The sequence below is a fragment of the Oryctolagus cuniculus genome, chromosome 15, assembly GCF_051225735.1.
Source record: "Oryctolagus cuniculus isolate XC-2025 breed Fujian yellow rabbit chromosome 15, ASM5122573v1, whole genome shotgun sequence".
Taxonomy (NCBI): domain Eukaryota; kingdom Metazoa; phylum Chordata; class Mammalia; order Lagomorpha; family Leporidae; genus Oryctolagus; species Oryctolagus cuniculus.
In genome coordinates, this window is record NC_142881.1 from 29,761,554 (window position 1) to 29,778,426 (window position 16,873).

General features: G+C 39.7%; 1 protein-coding gene across 11 annotated transcripts in view; it reads left to right on the forward strand.

Annotated features, from left to right (window-relative positions):
* The window catches only part of CHUK (component of inhibitor of nuclear factor kappa B kinase complex), a 47,516-nt gene that overhangs the window by 12,328 nt on the left and 18,315 nt on the right, over positions 1 to 16,873 (forward strand). For 6 of the 11 annotated variants that reach the window (XR_016222027.1, XR_016222028.1, XR_016222029.1 and 3 more), the window contains 9 exons: positions 517 to 586; positions 1,398 to 1,486; positions 4,534 to 4,623; positions 4,761 to 4,885; positions 5,723 to 5,830; positions 6,721 to 6,856; positions 12,353 to 12,547; positions 14,222 to 14,324; positions 16,728 to 16,851. Coding sequence is in view for 7 of the 11 variants with exons in the window: in XM_089314515.1 (XP_089170641.1) it covers positions 517 to 586; positions 1,398 to 1,486; positions 4,534 to 4,623; positions 4,761 to 4,885; positions 5,723 to 5,830; positions 6,721 to 6,856; positions 12,353 to 12,547; positions 14,222 to 14,324; positions 16,728 to 16,851 (1,040 nt within the window). In the remaining 4 variants the exon portion in view is untranslated. Of the gene's footprint in view, positions 1 to 336; positions 587 to 1,397; positions 1,487 to 4,533; positions 4,624 to 4,760; positions 4,886 to 5,722; positions 5,831 to 6,720; positions 6,857 to 12,352; positions 12,548 to 14,221; positions 14,325 to 16,727; positions 16,852 to 16,873 lie in introns of all 11 variants that reach the window. The other 5 variants (XR_016222030.1, XM_089314519.1, XM_089314521.1 and 2 more) reach the window with 2 other exon arrangements.

The following is a 16,873-nucleotide window of genomic DNA, read 5'->3' on the forward strand; positions in this document are numbered from 1 at the left end:
GAGTTGGTTCCCGTATGGGTTGCTGGTGTTGCAGGCAGCTGCTTTACTTGCTGTGCCACAATGCCACCCTCCCCATCCCATACTTTCTTTATCATGACTTATTTTCTCATCTGAATGTTATAGTGATTAATGCATGTCACTCTTGGTGCCTAGCAACTCAAAGTACACTTTTTTTTTTTTAATATTTATTTATTTGAAAGGCAGTTACAGAGAGGCAGAGGGAGAGAGAGAGAGAGGTCTTTAATCTGCTGGTTCACTCCCTAAAAGGCCCCAACAGCTGGAGCTGGGCCATTCCGAAGCCAGGAGCCAGGAGATTCTTCTGGGTCTCCCATGCAGGTGCAGGGGCCCAGGGATTTGGGCCATCTTCTACTGTTTTACCAGGCCATAGCAGAGAGCTGGATCAGAAGTGGAGCAGCTGGGACTCGAACCAGCGCCCATATGGGATGCCAGCACTGCAGGTACGCCACAGCACTGGACCCTCAGTACACAATTTTAAATTTATTTTTTTTCCTTTAGCTACTCAACAAACCAGAAAATTGTTGTGGACTTAAAGAAAGCCAGATACTTTCTTTATTAAGTGATATAGGTATGTAATCAATATTAAAATGTCATTATAATGTAATGCTCATTTGGTCTATAAAAATTTGTATACTACTTGGGAATTAAGGAGAATTGTTGATACACTATATAAAACATAGATTTTTAACATCTATAAGAAATTATAAAAATCTATTACTGTTAGGTACTAAATTGAAACTAAGATATTTCATTATTTCTGTTTAGTTTAGGCTAAGAGCCTTTGTCTTATAAATGTTCCATTTGCTTGCAAAAAATGGTATGAAATGGCCTTATTCAAATTTCACTTCCCCATCCCAATCAACATAGTAGTTCTGTTTACGATGGAATTGCATAAATTTGGGAGATAGGTCCTTAAGTCAACTCTTTAATCAGAATTGTTCCTTAAAGCTCCCTAAAATAATTGATACAAAGGTCTATGGAAAAAGCTCAAAAACCAATAATTTATTTTATATATCTTTTGGTTTGCATCTTTTCCCAGGTCATGGGGCCAAAGTCTAGTTGAACAGGGTGATTTAGTTGGGAAGAAAAGGCCATAAGAATTACAAGGATTTTTTTAATTGTTTATTCTACTTTTTAGTGCTAATTCTCATAAGTTAAATGAGATTGTATTGTAGTTCTTCAGTGTTTATTTAGTGTTACTGTATTTTCTAGGAGTGTTTAATGTTACTGTATTTATAAAAATGGGAATTGTAGTATTGGTTGTACAGTTAAGATGGCCCATAAAAATTTTTTAGAGCAGATCTGTATAAAATGTGAGGTGAATTTTTTTTAACTCAGTGTTCTCTGTTACTTTAAAATATATTTTAAACTTTATTTAGGGTCTGGGATTCGATATTTGCATGAAAACAAAATTATACATCGAGATCTAAAACCTGAAAACATAGTTCTTCAGGATGTTGGTGGAAAGGTAGGTAAAACCTGAAGAAATGTTCCTTAACTGTTGAATATAGTTTCCTTGATTGAGTTAATATTTGAGCTTTAGAGTCCTTGCTTTTTATCCTTGGCATTACATACTTTTTCTATTTCAGTTTTTGCTTTACTGAATTATAGTTGTTGTTGTGTTTGTGGTTTTTGTCTTTTTTCAAGATTTATTTACTGGACTGGCATTGTGGCATGGTAGGTAAAACTGCTGCCTGCTATGCCTTCATCCCAAATGGGTGTTGGTTCTTATCCCAGCTGCTCCATTTCCAGTTCAGCTCACTGCTAATGGCCTGGGAAAAGCAGCAGAAGATGGCCTCAAGTGTTTGGGCCCCTGCCACCCAGGTGGAAGACCTGAATAAAGCTCTAGGCTCCTGGTTTCGGCTTGGCCTGAAACTGGCCATTGTGGCCATCTGGGAAGTGAAGCAAATGAAGATCTCTCTCTGTTTCTCCCTCTCTCTTTGTAACTCTGACTTTTATTTATTTATTTATTTGAAAGGCAAAATGGCAGAGATCTTCTGTCTGCTGGTTCAACTCCACAAATGGCTGCAACAGTCAGGGCTGGGCCAGGCAGAATTCAGGAACCAGGAACTTCATCCTTTATGAGTAGCAGGAACTCAGATACTTGAGTCAACATATACTGCCTTCCCAGTGCATTAGCAGGAAGCTGGATAGGAACCAGAGTAGCCAGGACTTAATCCAAGCACTCCAGTGTGGGATATGGGCATCCCAATCAGCGGTTTAACCTGTTGTGCCACATTGCCTGCCCCTGGTATTTGTTTTTTGTTGTTGTTGTTGTTTGAGAAGCAGAGCTCCCATCCACTGATTGACTCCTCAAATGACCACAACAGGTAGAGCAAGACCAGGGCTGATACCAGGAACTAGGACAATCCAGGTCTCCTATGTGGATGACGGGAACCTGAGACTTTGAGTTTTGTGTATAACTTTTTTTTGTTTCCTCTGCTAAACAGTGGCACAATTGGAGAAGGAACTACACTCATCTTGTTCATGTCTGTTTTTCTGGAATAGTAACTAGCAGAATAGGAGTCAATGAGTAAATAATTTGTTAACTTGAATTATTTTATTCTTATAAAGTATATTCAAAACACATACACACAAATCATGGGCCTGCTTTACTTTAAGAAAAAATTTATGTGTTTTTTTTTTTAATTTGTTCTCCTCCAAAATCCTTTGTTTTTCTTTCTTTCTTTTGAAAGGATTTATTTATTTATATATTTGCTTATTTTTTATCTATTTGAATGCGAGTTATAGATAGAAAGAGAAAGATCTAGAGAGAGATTGAGAGAGAGAGAGAGAGATCTCCCATCCTCTAGTTCATTCCCCAAGTGGCTGCAATGGCCATGGCTGGACCAGGCCAAAGCCAGGATCCTGGAATTCCATCTGGGTCTCCCTTGTGGGTGGCAGTGGTCCAAGCACTTGGGTCACCTTCCACTGCCTTCCCAGGAGTGTTAGCAGGGAGCTGGATCAGAAGTGGAGTGGTCAGGACTTGAACTGGTGCTCATATGAGGGGCTATCATTGCAGGCAGTGCCATAACCTGGCATGCCACAATGTTGGCCTCCCTCCAATATCCATTCTGTGTTTAATTAAAATTTAAAAATTTCATTTCTCTGATTCATAAAATTCAAAACTTCCATTGCTCTTGAGAAGAACCAGAAATTGTGAACTAACTTAATTTCTAAAATGTTCATTTTCATCAGAAAATTTGACCAGTTCTCTTGTGTCTGCCATCCAAGTTGCATTCCAATAAAACTTAAAGCTGAGAGTCTGAACCTTGCATTGGATTAGGTATTCTTTAGACAGTGAAGTTGGTGATTGATCAGTTGGAGGTGATAGAACCTAGGAGACGATCCTTTTCTTTAGAGCCTTTCATGTATCCTTCCCACCAGTACCTCTGCTCTTTTGGTATACAAAAACTTTGGTACATTCTTGAAGATAGGTAGGTATTTACTCAGAGTTAACCCACTGCAACGTGATATGATAGTTCTTCAAGTTTGGAAGTCACATCTTAACCTTTGCCTCCCAATTTAATGGGTCAAACTTATTCTGAATATACCAAATTAAAAATTAATCTATATTTAATTTTTACCTTGTATCACTATACTGTAAGAAGTTCTTTTCTTGACTACTTCATTAAATTCTAATAACTTTTTAAAAAGATTTATGTATTCGAAAGAGTTAGAAAAAAAGAGAGAGATCTTCCATCCACTGATTCACTCCCCAAATGGCCACAACTGCCGGAGCTGAGCTGATCTGAAGCCAGGAGCCAGGAGCTTCTTCTGGGTCTCTCACGCTGGTGCAGGGGCCCAAGCACTTGAGCCATCTTCTGCTTCTTTCCCACACACGTTAAGAAGGAGCTGGTGGCCGGCGCCGCGGCTCAATAGGCTAATCCTCCGCCTGCGGCGCTGGCACCCCGGGTTCTAGTCCTGATTGGGCGCCGGATTCTGTCCCGGTTGCCCCTCTTCCAGGCCAGCTCTCTGCTGTGGCCCAGGAGTGCAGTGGAGGATGGCCCAAGTGCTTGGGCCCTGCACCCGCATGGGAGACCAGGAGAAGCACCTGGTTCCTGCCTTTGGATCAGCACGGCGGCCATTGGAGGGGGAACCAACGGCAAAGGAAGACCTTTCTCTCTGTCTCTCTCTCTCTCTCTCACTGTCCACTCTGCCTGTCAAAAAAAAAAAAAAAAAAAAAAAAAAAAGGAGCAGCTGGAGCAGAAGTAGAGCAGCCGCCAGTCTCGAACTGGCCCATATGGGATGCCCATATGGCCCATTTGGGGACCTGCTGTGCCACAGCTCTGGCCCTGAATTCTGATAAGTTGGTGAAGAAAGGAATATTAGTCATCTAATTACATGAAAATTTGGAGAACTTCACTTGATAAGATCACATGACTTGTTAAGTGGTGCAGCTTGGGCTTGAAACTTGTCTACATTATTCCAGAGCCCAGGCTGTTTCTCTATGGCTTTTTTGCCTTTCCTTTTCAGATTTCTCAACCTTGTAATACTTACTGTTATATTTTTCAGATAATGCATAAAATAATTGATCTGGGATATGCCAAAGATGTTGATCAAGGAAGTCTATGTACATCTTTTGTGGGAACACTGCAGTATTTGGTGAGACATGTTTTGTTTCTTTGAATTTAAGTGTGTAAGAATTTCATTCTTGTTCCTGAAGGTCATGAATAAAATAGTCCAGAAATAAAGTAGCCTTTCTTTTATAGTATTAACATTTAAGCATCTCTCTTTTTAAGGCCCCAGAGCTTTTTGAGAATAAGCCCTACACAGCAACTGTTGATTACTGGAGCTTTGGGACCATGGTCTTTGAATGTATTGCTGGATATAGGCCTTTTCTACATCATCTGCAGCCGTTTACCTGGTAAGAACTGGAGGGGATCTTTGATATCCTTAATAGGAATAAAATTTTTTTTTAGTTGTCTGGTTTTTTTTCTTCTTTATTTTTTTCTTCTTTTGATAGGATTCCTATTAAACACGCAATTGAATAAAATTAAATGGGAAGAAATCTTAAAAGTGTGAAAATCAGGGCTTTTTTTTTTTTTTTAAAGATTTGTTTTATTTATTAGAAAGCCAAGGTTACAGAGAGAATCTTCGATAACCTGCTTCACTCCCCAAATGGTTGCAATGGCCAGCCCGGGCCACATTGCAGGCAGGAGCCAGGAACTCTGTCCAGATTTCCACGTGGGTGGCAGGGGTCGAAGTATTTTGGCCATTTTCTTTTTTTTTCTTTTTTTGACAGGCAGAGTGGACAGTGAGAGAGAGAGACAGAGAGAAAGGTCTTCCTTTACCGTTGGTTCACCCCCCAGTGGCCGCTGTGGCCGGCATACTAAGCTGATCCGAAGCCAGGAGCCAGGTGCTCCTCCTGGTCTCCCATGTGGGTGCAGGGCCCAAGGACCTGGGCCATCCTCCACTACACTCCTGGGCCACAGCAGAGAGCTGGCCTGGAAGAGGGGCAACCGGGACAGAATCTGGCGCCCCGACCAGGACTAGAACCCCGGGGTGCCGGTGCTGCAGGCGGAGGATTAGCCTATTGAGCCACGGCGCCGGCCTGGGCCATTTTCTGTATTCCCAGGAAGCTGGATCCAAAGTGGAGCACCAAGACTTGAACCGACGCTTACAGAAAGCTAGCATCATAGGCAACAGCTTATCCCAGCCCTGAGAATCAGGTTGTTAACTGAGATATCTTTTGTTTTTAAAGGCATGAGAAGATTAAGAAGAAGGATCCAAAGTGTATATTTGCATGTGAAGAGATGACAGGAGAAGTTCGGTTTAGTAGCCATTTGCCTCAACCAAATAGCCTTTGTAGGTAAGTGTATTTTAGTTGATGAAGTGCTTTTTTTTTTTTTTTTTCAGTTTTATTTATTCATTTGAGAGGCACAGTTACAGACAGAGAGAGACAGAGAGAGAGGTCTTCCATCCCCTGGTTCACTCCCCAGCTGGCTGCAATGGCTGGAGGTGGGCCGATGCAGAACCAGGAGCCAGGAGCTTCTTCCAGGTCTCCCACATGGGTGCAGGGGCCCAAGCACTTGGGCCATCTTCCACTGCTTTCCCAGGCCGTCAGAAGGGAGCTGGATCAGAAATGGAGCAGCCAGGACTCAAATTGATGCCTATATGGGATGTTGGCACTGCAGGCAGAGGTTTAACCTACACCACAGTGCTGGCCCCTGGTTGATGAAGTTTACCTCAGTTTCTCCAGGGTTAAGAACAACAGAGTAGTTATTTGTTTCAGGAGACCTTTCTGTAATGATGGATATGTTTTATAGCTCTGTTGACCCCATAACTCTATTGAGCACGTAGAGGTGGCTAGTAAAGTAAGGAAATGAATATTAAATAAATTGAAAGTGTAAGTAGCTGTTTGTGACTGCCATACTGGACAGTACAATCTAGCAGAAACATGAACTGCTGCCATTCAACTGACCGGCTTAGATATCAGGAAGACTCTTGAGATGAAGAAGTAAAGGAGTTCGTAATGGAGTTAGCACTCATCTGCTGCAGTTGCCATTAACAGGCTTACATATATGAGTTTCGGTTTTTGTTTTATTGTTTTTTTTAATGGTTAATGCTTATCCCTTGTTATTTCATGAATTATTTTAAAATAAGATATAAAATGTACAGGTAAGCAATAGGAAAGAAATTGGACAACCTAAAGGAAAATTAGAACATAATGATTTTACCCTGTTTTTGTACATTTTCTAGTTTAATAGTAGAACCTATGGAAAACTGGCTACAGTTGATGCTGAATTGGGACCCTCAGCAGAGAGGGGGACCTGTTGACCTTACTTTGAAGCAGCCAAAATGTTTCATCTTAATGGATCACATTCTGAATTTGAAGGTTAGTTTTAGTGGAGTACTTCATAAGACCTGCATTGAAGTTAACAGATTGATTTGGAAATGAGTACAAATGCCTTCAATAATCTTTTCCTGACACTTCCTTGAAAAAGAAAATGATATTCTCATAATTGTTATATTTTAATTTTTATTTACTTTACTTCTGTAGCTAACTTTCTCATTTTTCTTCTAAGTGGTCTTTGTAGATTATTCCTTTGAAGCATCTTTTGAATTTTCTCCTAATGAGGTGGCATTCTCACCTTTCATTTGGGTATAATGATACTGGATTTAGTTTGGTAAGGAAAGTTCCTGCTGGTCTTCCTGCTTCTGTACTCACTCCCCATTGCATAGTGCAATATGAACTGTACTCTCATCTTCTGAAAATGCTTTTACTCTTCTGTCTGGGAAACTAACATAGTTCTTTTTTGTCTACCAAGTCACATCTAAACTGATCTGCTTGGCCTTTGGTGGCTTTCCTAATGCAGATCCACTCTAACCAAGTACAAGCCTCATTCCTGCTTCTCTTAGCCTTGGCCTCACTCAGAGTCAGCTTGCACCTACTCCTTATGCCATCAAACTCTGTCCATTTTTGAATCTTGGGAGATGCTGTCACTCCTCAGTGTGATCTCCACCTTTGTTTATCTCCATATCTGGCATATCTTAAACTTGCCTCTTCTTTAAATGGTGTCTATCACACAGTTTTTCACTTAATCACATTTTCTATATTCTGTATTTCTTATCTGCTATTCACTCCTCTCCACGTAGATTGTCTTCTTCAATGTTGAGATTGTTTTACTGCTTTTATTAACAGTCACTCCATTCTACCTTGGCATTCTGTACAGAGCAAGGCATATATCAGATTCTCAGTAAATGCCTGCTGATATGGATTAGAGGTATAGATAGTTCTATTACAATATATACCCACAAACAACTTTCATCTGTAGTATTTCCATAATCATTGATTGTCTGTGGTATACAGGGTTTCTAAAATTGACATAGGAAATCATAATCATATAAAATTTTATATCTAATCTTGGCATACTTTACTAAATGGAAACTGGAGTTCATGTTGATACTATTCTTGGCTGACACTGGAAACATATCTGGCTTCTTGATTTTATATTTTTTTATTGTGCCAAAGAATAAAATCATTCCCCAGTGTGCTGGCAAAATAGGACTTGATGGCACTTTTTATTTCTGTGTTGCATCAGAAAAAGTTTTGGTGTACATATCTTAAGTTTTTTTGCAGACTTGTCATGGTAATCATAGTATCATTTCTGCTTTGAAGAGGTCTGAGCATCTGCTTGTCAAAGAGAGTGAGGAGTCACGGGATTTCTGGTCCATAGATTTTAGTTCAGTTTGTAGCACCACTGTTTACCTATCTGGGGATCTCAGCAAATATTTACCCTCTCTTTAGCTGAGAGACCGTAATATCTTCCTCAGCAGATCAGTATTGTTATGAGGTTGCACAGAATAAGATGTGTGTAGGATACTACTCAGAGTGTTTCAGGAGGCTTCAGGAAAATGCTTCCTGGACATGATAATGGGACTGAATTGTGAAGAATAAGTAAGTTATTAGGAGAGTGGTGGGAGTGGGAAAAGGGAGCATCAAAGAGCCAAACCATAGAAACATAAACTGTAAAACAGGTTGGTGTTATTGTGGGACATTTTGTGCAAGGAAGGGATGGTACCATTTTAATTTTTCATATAAAAAATAAAGCACCATGGACAGACATTTGGTACAGCTCCTGAGATGGCTGTGTATATCAGAGTGCCTGGGTTTGAGACCCCCACTTCTGATTCCAGGTTTCTGCTAATGCACACCCTGGGAGTCAGCAGGCAATAACTCAAGTATTTGAGTCTCAACCACTCACATGGGAGACATGGATTGAGTTCCAGGCTCTGTGCTTCAGCCTGGTCTAGACCTGGCTATTGTGGACATTAGGGAAGCGAACCATTAGTTGGAAGATTTCTTTGTCTGTCTCTGTCTCTTTGCCTTTCAAATGAAGTGAAAACAAATAAGTAAATATTAGATGAGTCCAACTTGAAAAAAGAAAGCAACAGAAAATTTACTGAAATATTTTCTTTTTAAGAACGCAATTTGAAGAGTCTGCATGTGTATTTTTCCATCTATTCTTATGAAAAGCTTTAAATATGTAAGAAAGTTTTAAATGTCACTGAACCTACCAATGAAGATAATCAAGCACAAGCATTTGATTATTCCTTCTTTACTTTTTTTTTTTTTTTTTGACAGTTGTTTTTTAAATGAACCAAAGATCTGAACAGACATTTTACCAAAGGATAGGCACATGGCAAATAAGTACATTAAAAGATGCTTGTTGGCCGGCGCAGCGGCTCACTTGGCTAATCCTCCACCTGTCGCGCTGGCACCCCGGGTTCCAGTCCCTGTTGGGGCGCTGGATTCTGTCCTGGTTGCTCTCTTCCAGTCTACCTCTCTGCTGTGGCCCAGGAAGGCAGTGGAGGATGGCCCAAGTACTTGGGCCCTGGACCCGCATGGGAGACCAGGAGGAAGCACCTGGCTTCTGGCCATTTGGGGGGGTGAACCAACAGAAAGGAAGACCTTTCTCTCTGTCTCTCTCTCTCACTGTCTAATTCTGCCTGTTAAAAAAAAAAAAAAAAAAAAAAGGTGCTCGTTAGCATTAGTATTTTGGAAAATGCAAATAAAACCATGATGAAATATCTCTACATACCAATTAAAATGGCTAAAATTTAACATTATTCATACCAAATGTTGGCGAAGCAGTAGAGTACCTGGGTCTCTAAAACACAGCCAGCAGCAATGTAAAATGGTATAACAGCTTAGGAAATAGTTTGATAGCTTCTTAAAAAATTAAACACACAACAACCATAAAACCCAACCATTGTACTCTTAGAAATTTATCTTAAAGGAATGAATGTGTATTGCCCGACCAAACATATAATTCAAAATGCTTATAGTGGTTTTCTTTTAATAGCCCAAACTTGGAAACTATCCAGATTTCTTGTCAACAGTCGAATGGACAAAAAAACATGGTATATCCATAGCATGGAGTACAATTCAGCAATAAGGAACGAACCATTGACACACATAACAACATGGATGAACATCAAAATACTTCTGTAATTACTCCTTCTTTACATGCCCCTAAATATAACTATATCCTGAGACTCTCTCTTTGGTTCTCTTTTGCCATATTATTTTTCCTTCCTTCTCTCAGGTAGTCTCTTCAACTGTGTAACTTTCCCTATAATCTGAGTGCAGAAATAACCTAAATGTTCATCAGCAGATGAATGGATAGAGAAAATGTGGTGTATACACAATGGAATGTTACTCAGTTTTTAAAAAGAGAGGGTGGGACTGGCTTTGTGATGCAGCATGTTAAACCCTGCTTGCAATGCTACCACCCCAAGTCAGAGTGCCAGTTTGAGTCCTCACTGCAACATTTCTGGTCCAGCTCCCTGCTAATGTTCATGGGAAGGTAGTGGAAGATGGCTCGAGTGCTTGGGCCCCTGCCAACCATGTGGGAGAGCCGGATAGAATTCTGGGTTCCTGGCTTCAGTCAAGCCCAGACCTGGCTTTTATGGCCATTTGGGGAGTGAATCAGTGGATGGAAGATCCCCCTCCCTCTGCCTCTCTTTTTGTTTCTCTTGCTCCGCCTTTCAATTGAAAAAATATTTAGGAGGGTGGGGAAAGAAGGAAATCCTGCCACTTGGGTAACAGAAAGAGAAATACTGCATAATCTCACTTATCTGTAGAATCTAAATAGTCAAAGAAGCAGAGTAAAATGGTGGTTGCCTGGAGTAGTGGGGTTGGGAGAAGATGATGTTGGTAAAAAAGTACAAAAATGATAACTGAAGAGGTGATAGGTGTGTTAATTAGCTGAAATGTAGTAATCTTTCACAGTGTATAGCCATACATCAGGTTGTATGTGGTTACTTCAAAAAGTTCGTAGAAAATGGAATTAAAAGAGTGTGGGGTGGGCGTTTGACCAAGTCACCTATTGGAACTCCCACTTGCCATATCCAAGTGTCTGAGTTCCAGTTCCAACTCTTTTCAATTCCAGTTTCCCACTAATAAACATTCTGGGAAGAAGCAGGTGATGGTTCAAGTAGTTAAATCCTTGCCACTCATGGGAGAATTGGATTGAGTTCCTGGCTCTCAGTTCCAGCCTATTGTGAGCATTTGGGGAATGAACTAGCAGATGGGAACGTACTCTCTGTTTCCATGTCTATCTCCCCCTTGCTATTTGTTTCTCTGCCTCTCAAAAAAAAAAAAAAAAAAAAAAAAAGAGAGAGATAATTTGTGCTTATACAATTTAAATATATACAGTGTTTATGTGTCAAAAATTAAGCTTTCCAGAGACCAAAAAAAGAAAAAAGTACCTTAAGAAAAAGGGCTATTAAGGAGGTATAGATGAATGAAGATTGGTTCTATATAAACCATGATTGAAACTAGACAGGCATTCACAAAGTTGGCAGGAGGGTTGGGATTCTGTCATCTTTAATTTTGTGGGTTTGAAAACATCAGTTAAAATTTGTACTTAAGGAGAACAAAAAAAGAAATAATTAGTACCTTAGATCAATGCTTTACCTTTGTAGTGACGCTTTCTGGCAGAGACAGTTTTAATCATTTGCATATACTAGTCAATGCAAATGGAGAAATGTAGGTATTAGTTTTATATGACTTATCTAAGGGTGATGGAAGGAAGAGAATTTAAAACCCTGTGTTCAAAAGAGTGACCCCCAATTCTGTAACTATCCTTGACTACCTGGATGTAGCCCCACCTGATTCAGTCTCACACTCATTTGACCTGCATCAGGCTCTTTTACTGGGGTTTTAGGTCAGAGTAATGAGATTGTTCTAATTTTGGACCCTTAGGTCACTGCTCTGAGATTTGGTTGCCATATGAGGGTTACAGCACTTTTCCTATACGTTTTAGGACACCTTGCTCTCCTATCAGATAATTGATGTTGCCTCTTCTTCAGGCAACATGGGGTAGTCAGTTAAGAGTTCAGATCTGGGCTTTACCAGTCACTGTGATCCCTAACAAGTTTAATTTCTTAAAGCCTCGGTTTCTCCCTCTGATAAAATGGAGATTAGGAGATCCAGTTAAAGGGGATGTCATATGGAAGCTTTTAACTCTTTGGTTGGCATCTGGTAGACATTTCTTAGATGGGACTGTTTCCTTTTAGGTCTATGATGTTTCTCAAAATAAATATATATTTTTTTAAATTGAGATTTTTATTTATTGATTTTGGGCCTTCCTAATAATTTGAAATTTTATTTGTTGGAGCTAATATCTATTGTAATAGAAAAGTAAACTACTTTTTAATTTTCAGAATGTCATAATTATAGGAGGATATCTCTCTCACTTTAGAGAATGAGTGAACCTTCTTTAGTATAGAAATAATGTCTTTTGTTTTTCCTCCTCTTTTTTTGTCTTGCAGCTGAATCTTAAATATAGCAAATGATCACTGTGTATCTTTTTCCTATTTACAGATAGGGCACATCCTAAACATGACTTCTGCAAAGATAATTTCTTTTCTGTTACCACCTGATGAAAGTCTTCATTCACTACAGTCTCGTATTGAGCGTGAAACTGGAATAAATACTGGTTCTCAAGAGCTTCTTTCAGAGACAGGAATTTCTCTGGATCCTCGAAAACCAGCCTCTCAGTGTGTTCTAGATGGAGTTGTAAGCAAATTTTAATATACCTACAGTCTGATAAGAAACCTCTTTGTAGAGAGGTCTGCATTTTTTATGCATCCTTGGAATCCCTTGGGATGGTACACATTTTATAATGAGTTTTTTAGTTTACCCTACTTCTCTTATTGTTTTTACAAGGTGAACAAGATAGAAATGAAATGTTTGTTATTTTGAACTTTGTTATATTTTTTCTTTGGTGCCAGGTCTCTCCTCCCACGTTTCCTTCTTTCATTTGAAGCCAAGAACTTTGAAATTAAACTAGCAGTCTCACAGATCCTGCCAGAAGATAGAGGGGTGATAAAATATGATTGTGGTCATGAGGGTTTTTTGCTTTATATTTTTTATTTTTATATTTGTGACTTTTTGGAGGCCTATCTTAGATACCACATAATTCACCCATTTCAAGTGTATAATTCAGTGATTTATTTTAAAGTGTACCAAATTGTGCAGTTGTCACCATAAATGTGTTTGAAAACCTTTCTTTCTCGGCCGGCGCCGCGGCTCACTAGGCTAATCCTCTGCCTGCGGCGCCAGCACACCGGGTTCTAGTCCCGGTTGGGGCGCCGGATTCTGTCCCGGTTGCCCCTCTTCCAGGCCAGCTCTCTGCTGTGGCCCGGGAGTGCAGTGGAGGATGACCCAGGTGCTTGGGCCCTGCACCCCATGGGAGACCAGGATAAGTACCTGGCTCCTGCCATCGAATCAGCGCGGTGCGCTGGCCGCAGCGCACCAGCCGCGGCAGCCATTGGAGGGTGAACCAACGGCAAAAGGAAGATCTTTCTCTCTCTCTCATTGTCCACTCTGCCTGTCAAAAAAAAAATTAAAAAAAAAAAAAAACTTTCTTTCTCAATAAGAGCCTTCATGACCATTAATTATTTTTTATGAATCATAAGAATATCCTCCATTTAATACATTAAAAAAAAATGGGTCCTGAGAACAAATTCTGTCGTTAATTATAAGGAAGCACCTAAGAAAACAAGCTATGGAGTTGGATACTTAGGCATAATTAAAACTCACAAGATATGAGAATATCCTCCATGTTATACACTAAAACAAAATAAATCTTTGAGAACAAGTTTTACTGTTTACTCTCATAATACAGCTCTTTGAGGACAGACGTTCTGCATGGGGAGTTAGTGCACAGTGATTCCTGTTGTTAATTTAACAATTAACACTCTATGTATGACGTCAGTGATCACCCGAATGACCATTAGTTATTAATCTTTCTGCCTACTTTAGCCAACCATAAATCCACTTCTGTCAATAGACTGCAGTGCTACTCTGAACTCTTTTCTGAACATGTCAGACAAATGGAATAATATAATAATGTATAGTTTCTTGTATCTGATTAATTTAATACTATTTTTTGAGATTGAAGCATGTATTTATACTTCATTCCTTTTTATTATTGAATGATCATTTTATTGTATAGGTAAATGCCTTTTTGCATTTGCTCTTTTGAGTTTGTTTTTCACTTTAGCCCATACTGAAGTGTTTCTTTTCCTTTCAACAAAAGTTTAGACTCTAATTCTGTAAGATGTGTTTGCTAATGCACATTGACTTTGTTCATTGGCATTTTATACTAGGAAATCTGATACTTAAGTATTTAGAGAACTTGGGATTTTCAAGAATCTTTGGGCTGAATTTTAATTGTTTCTTTTTCAGAGAGGCTGTGATAGCTATATGGTTTATTTGTTTGATAAAAGTAAAACTGTATATGAAGGGCCATTTGCTTCCAGAAGTTTATCTGATTGTGTAAATTATATTGGTAAGTATATATTGTACATTTAGAAGCTGAATTTTAATTTGAAATAATGTGATTTGACTCTTAAAATGATTAGTAGAAATTGTCCCTTGGTGTTTTTGTTTTTTTATCTCTCACACTTGATGTTTCCATATGTGGCAAAATAAGATTTATATAGCTCAGAGGGTAAAAGGTACTTGGTGTTTTTTTTAAAGATTTATTTTTTATTTAGTTGAAAGAGTTATAGAGGAAGGAGGAGAGACACAGAGAGAGAGAGTTCTTCCATCCACCTGTTTATTCCCCAGGTGGCCACAAGGGCTAGGGCTGGACCAGGCCAAAGCCAGGATCCCAGAATTTCTTCTGGGTCCCCCACATGGATGCAGAGGCCCAAGCACTTGGGCCATCTTCCGCTACCTTTCCAGGCACATTAGCAGGGATATGGATAGGAAGTGGAGCAGCTCATATGGGATGCTGGCACCACAGGTGGAAGCTTAACCTACTATGCCACGATGCTGGCCCTGAAAGGTAGATTTTATATCTCTACCAAATCCCTTCCTTAGGAGAAGACTTGCTTTCCTGAGGATAGGAGAATGAAGTTCTCCTACTAACTAAGCCTGCATTTAAATTGTCCCTTCATTATCTAAGCATATTCAAGTATTTGCTTTATCCTGTGAATACTGCTTGCTGCTCAAATGTTTCAATTTATAATGTGAAAAGTACTCTTTGCTTTTGAAGAAATTAAGCATTTGATCAATTTATGCCTAAGCAAACTAAAATCATGCACAAAATTATAAAATCAAGGACGGGGCCAACATTGTGGTGCGGTGGGTGAGGCCGCTGCCTGTAGCACCAGCATCCCGTATCCCACCAGTTCTAGTACTGGCTGCTCCACTTCTCATCCAGCTCTCTGCTGTGGCCCGGGAAAGCAGTGGAAAATGGTCCAAGTCCTTGGGCCCCTGCACCCACATGGGAGACCCAGAAGAAGCTCCTGGCTCCTGGCTTCAGATCGGCAGAGCTCCGGTTGTTGTGGCCAATTGCAGAGTGAACCAGCAGATGGAAGACCTCTTTCTCTCTGCCTCTCCTCTATCTGTAACTCTGACTTTCAAGTAAATAAATAAATCTATTAAAAAAAATCAAAAACAAAATGTGGTCATAGGGAACTGAAAAATACATTATGTTTCCTCTTTTGTCACCTTTTATTTGTTTCCTTTTCAACTGTACGTGTTATATAATTTGATTTTTGATATGTATATCCCTGTGTAATTCAAACTACAATCAAAGTATAGAACATTTCTTTTACTTCAGAAAGTTTCTTCATGTCTCTTTCCATTCAGTATCTCCTTCCTCATACTTACTTACTTATTTTTGTCCATATATTTTAAATATTTATTTTTATTTTATTAGGCAGAAAGGCAGTTGGAGAGAGACCTTCTAGCCACTGGGTAACTCCCTAAATGCCTGCAATAACCAGGTTAAGGCCAGACTGAAGCCAGGAGCCCAGAACTCCACTTAGGTCTCCCATGTGGGCAGCAGACCCAAGTATTTGTACCATTGCTAGCTGCCTCCCAGGATGGGTAGTACCAGGAATTTGGATCAGAAATGAAATAGCTGGTACTTTTTTTATTTTTTAAAGATTAATCTATTTATTTGAAAGTCAGAGTTATACTGAGAGAGGGAGAGACAGAGAGAAAGGAGAGAGATCTAACCACTGATTCACTCCCCAAACAGCCTCAGTGACCAGGGCTGGGCCAGGCCAAAGCCAGGAGCCAGGATCTTCCTCTTGGTCTCTCATGTGGGTGAAGGGGCCCAAGGACTTTGGCCATCCTCTGCTGCTTTCCCAGGTACATTAGAAGGGAGCTGGATTGGAAGCGGAGGAGCTGGGACTCAAACTGGCACTCATATAGGATGCCAGCATTGCAGACAGCGCCACAGCACTGGCCCCAGTAGCCCTTACTTGAACCGGGCATTCCAATAAGGGATGTGGATATCCCAAACTGGGAATTAACAGCTGGGACAGACACCCACATCTCCCCCATATTTCCTTTTTTATTTTAGTTTTTTAACTAATAGCTTTATTTAAGATTTGTATTATTTTAGATTTGTAGAAAAATTGAGTGGATAGTGTAGAATTCTCATATAATTCCCTCCCTCACACATACAGTTTGCACTGATATTAACATCTTATGTTAGTATGGTACATTTGAACCAAAATGTCATTATTAATTGTGCTTTATACTTACTTCAGATTTCCTTAGTTTCATCTGATATCTTTTTTTCTATTCTATGGTCAATCCAGGATACCATTTGTCATGTGTCCTAGGCTTTTCTGAGCTGTAACAATTTGTCAGTTTTTCATAGGAAATCATAGAGGATGACAAGTGCTCTAAAAATCCTCAAAAGTATCTTGTCTTCTTCTCTTGCATATAGTACAGGACAGCAAAATACAACTTCCAGTTATACAGCTACGTAAAGTATGGGCTGAAGCAGTGCACTATGTGTCTGGGCTGAAGGAAGATTACAGCAGGCTCTTTCAGGGACAAAGAGCAGCAATGTAAGTGGATTCTGTAGTTTGT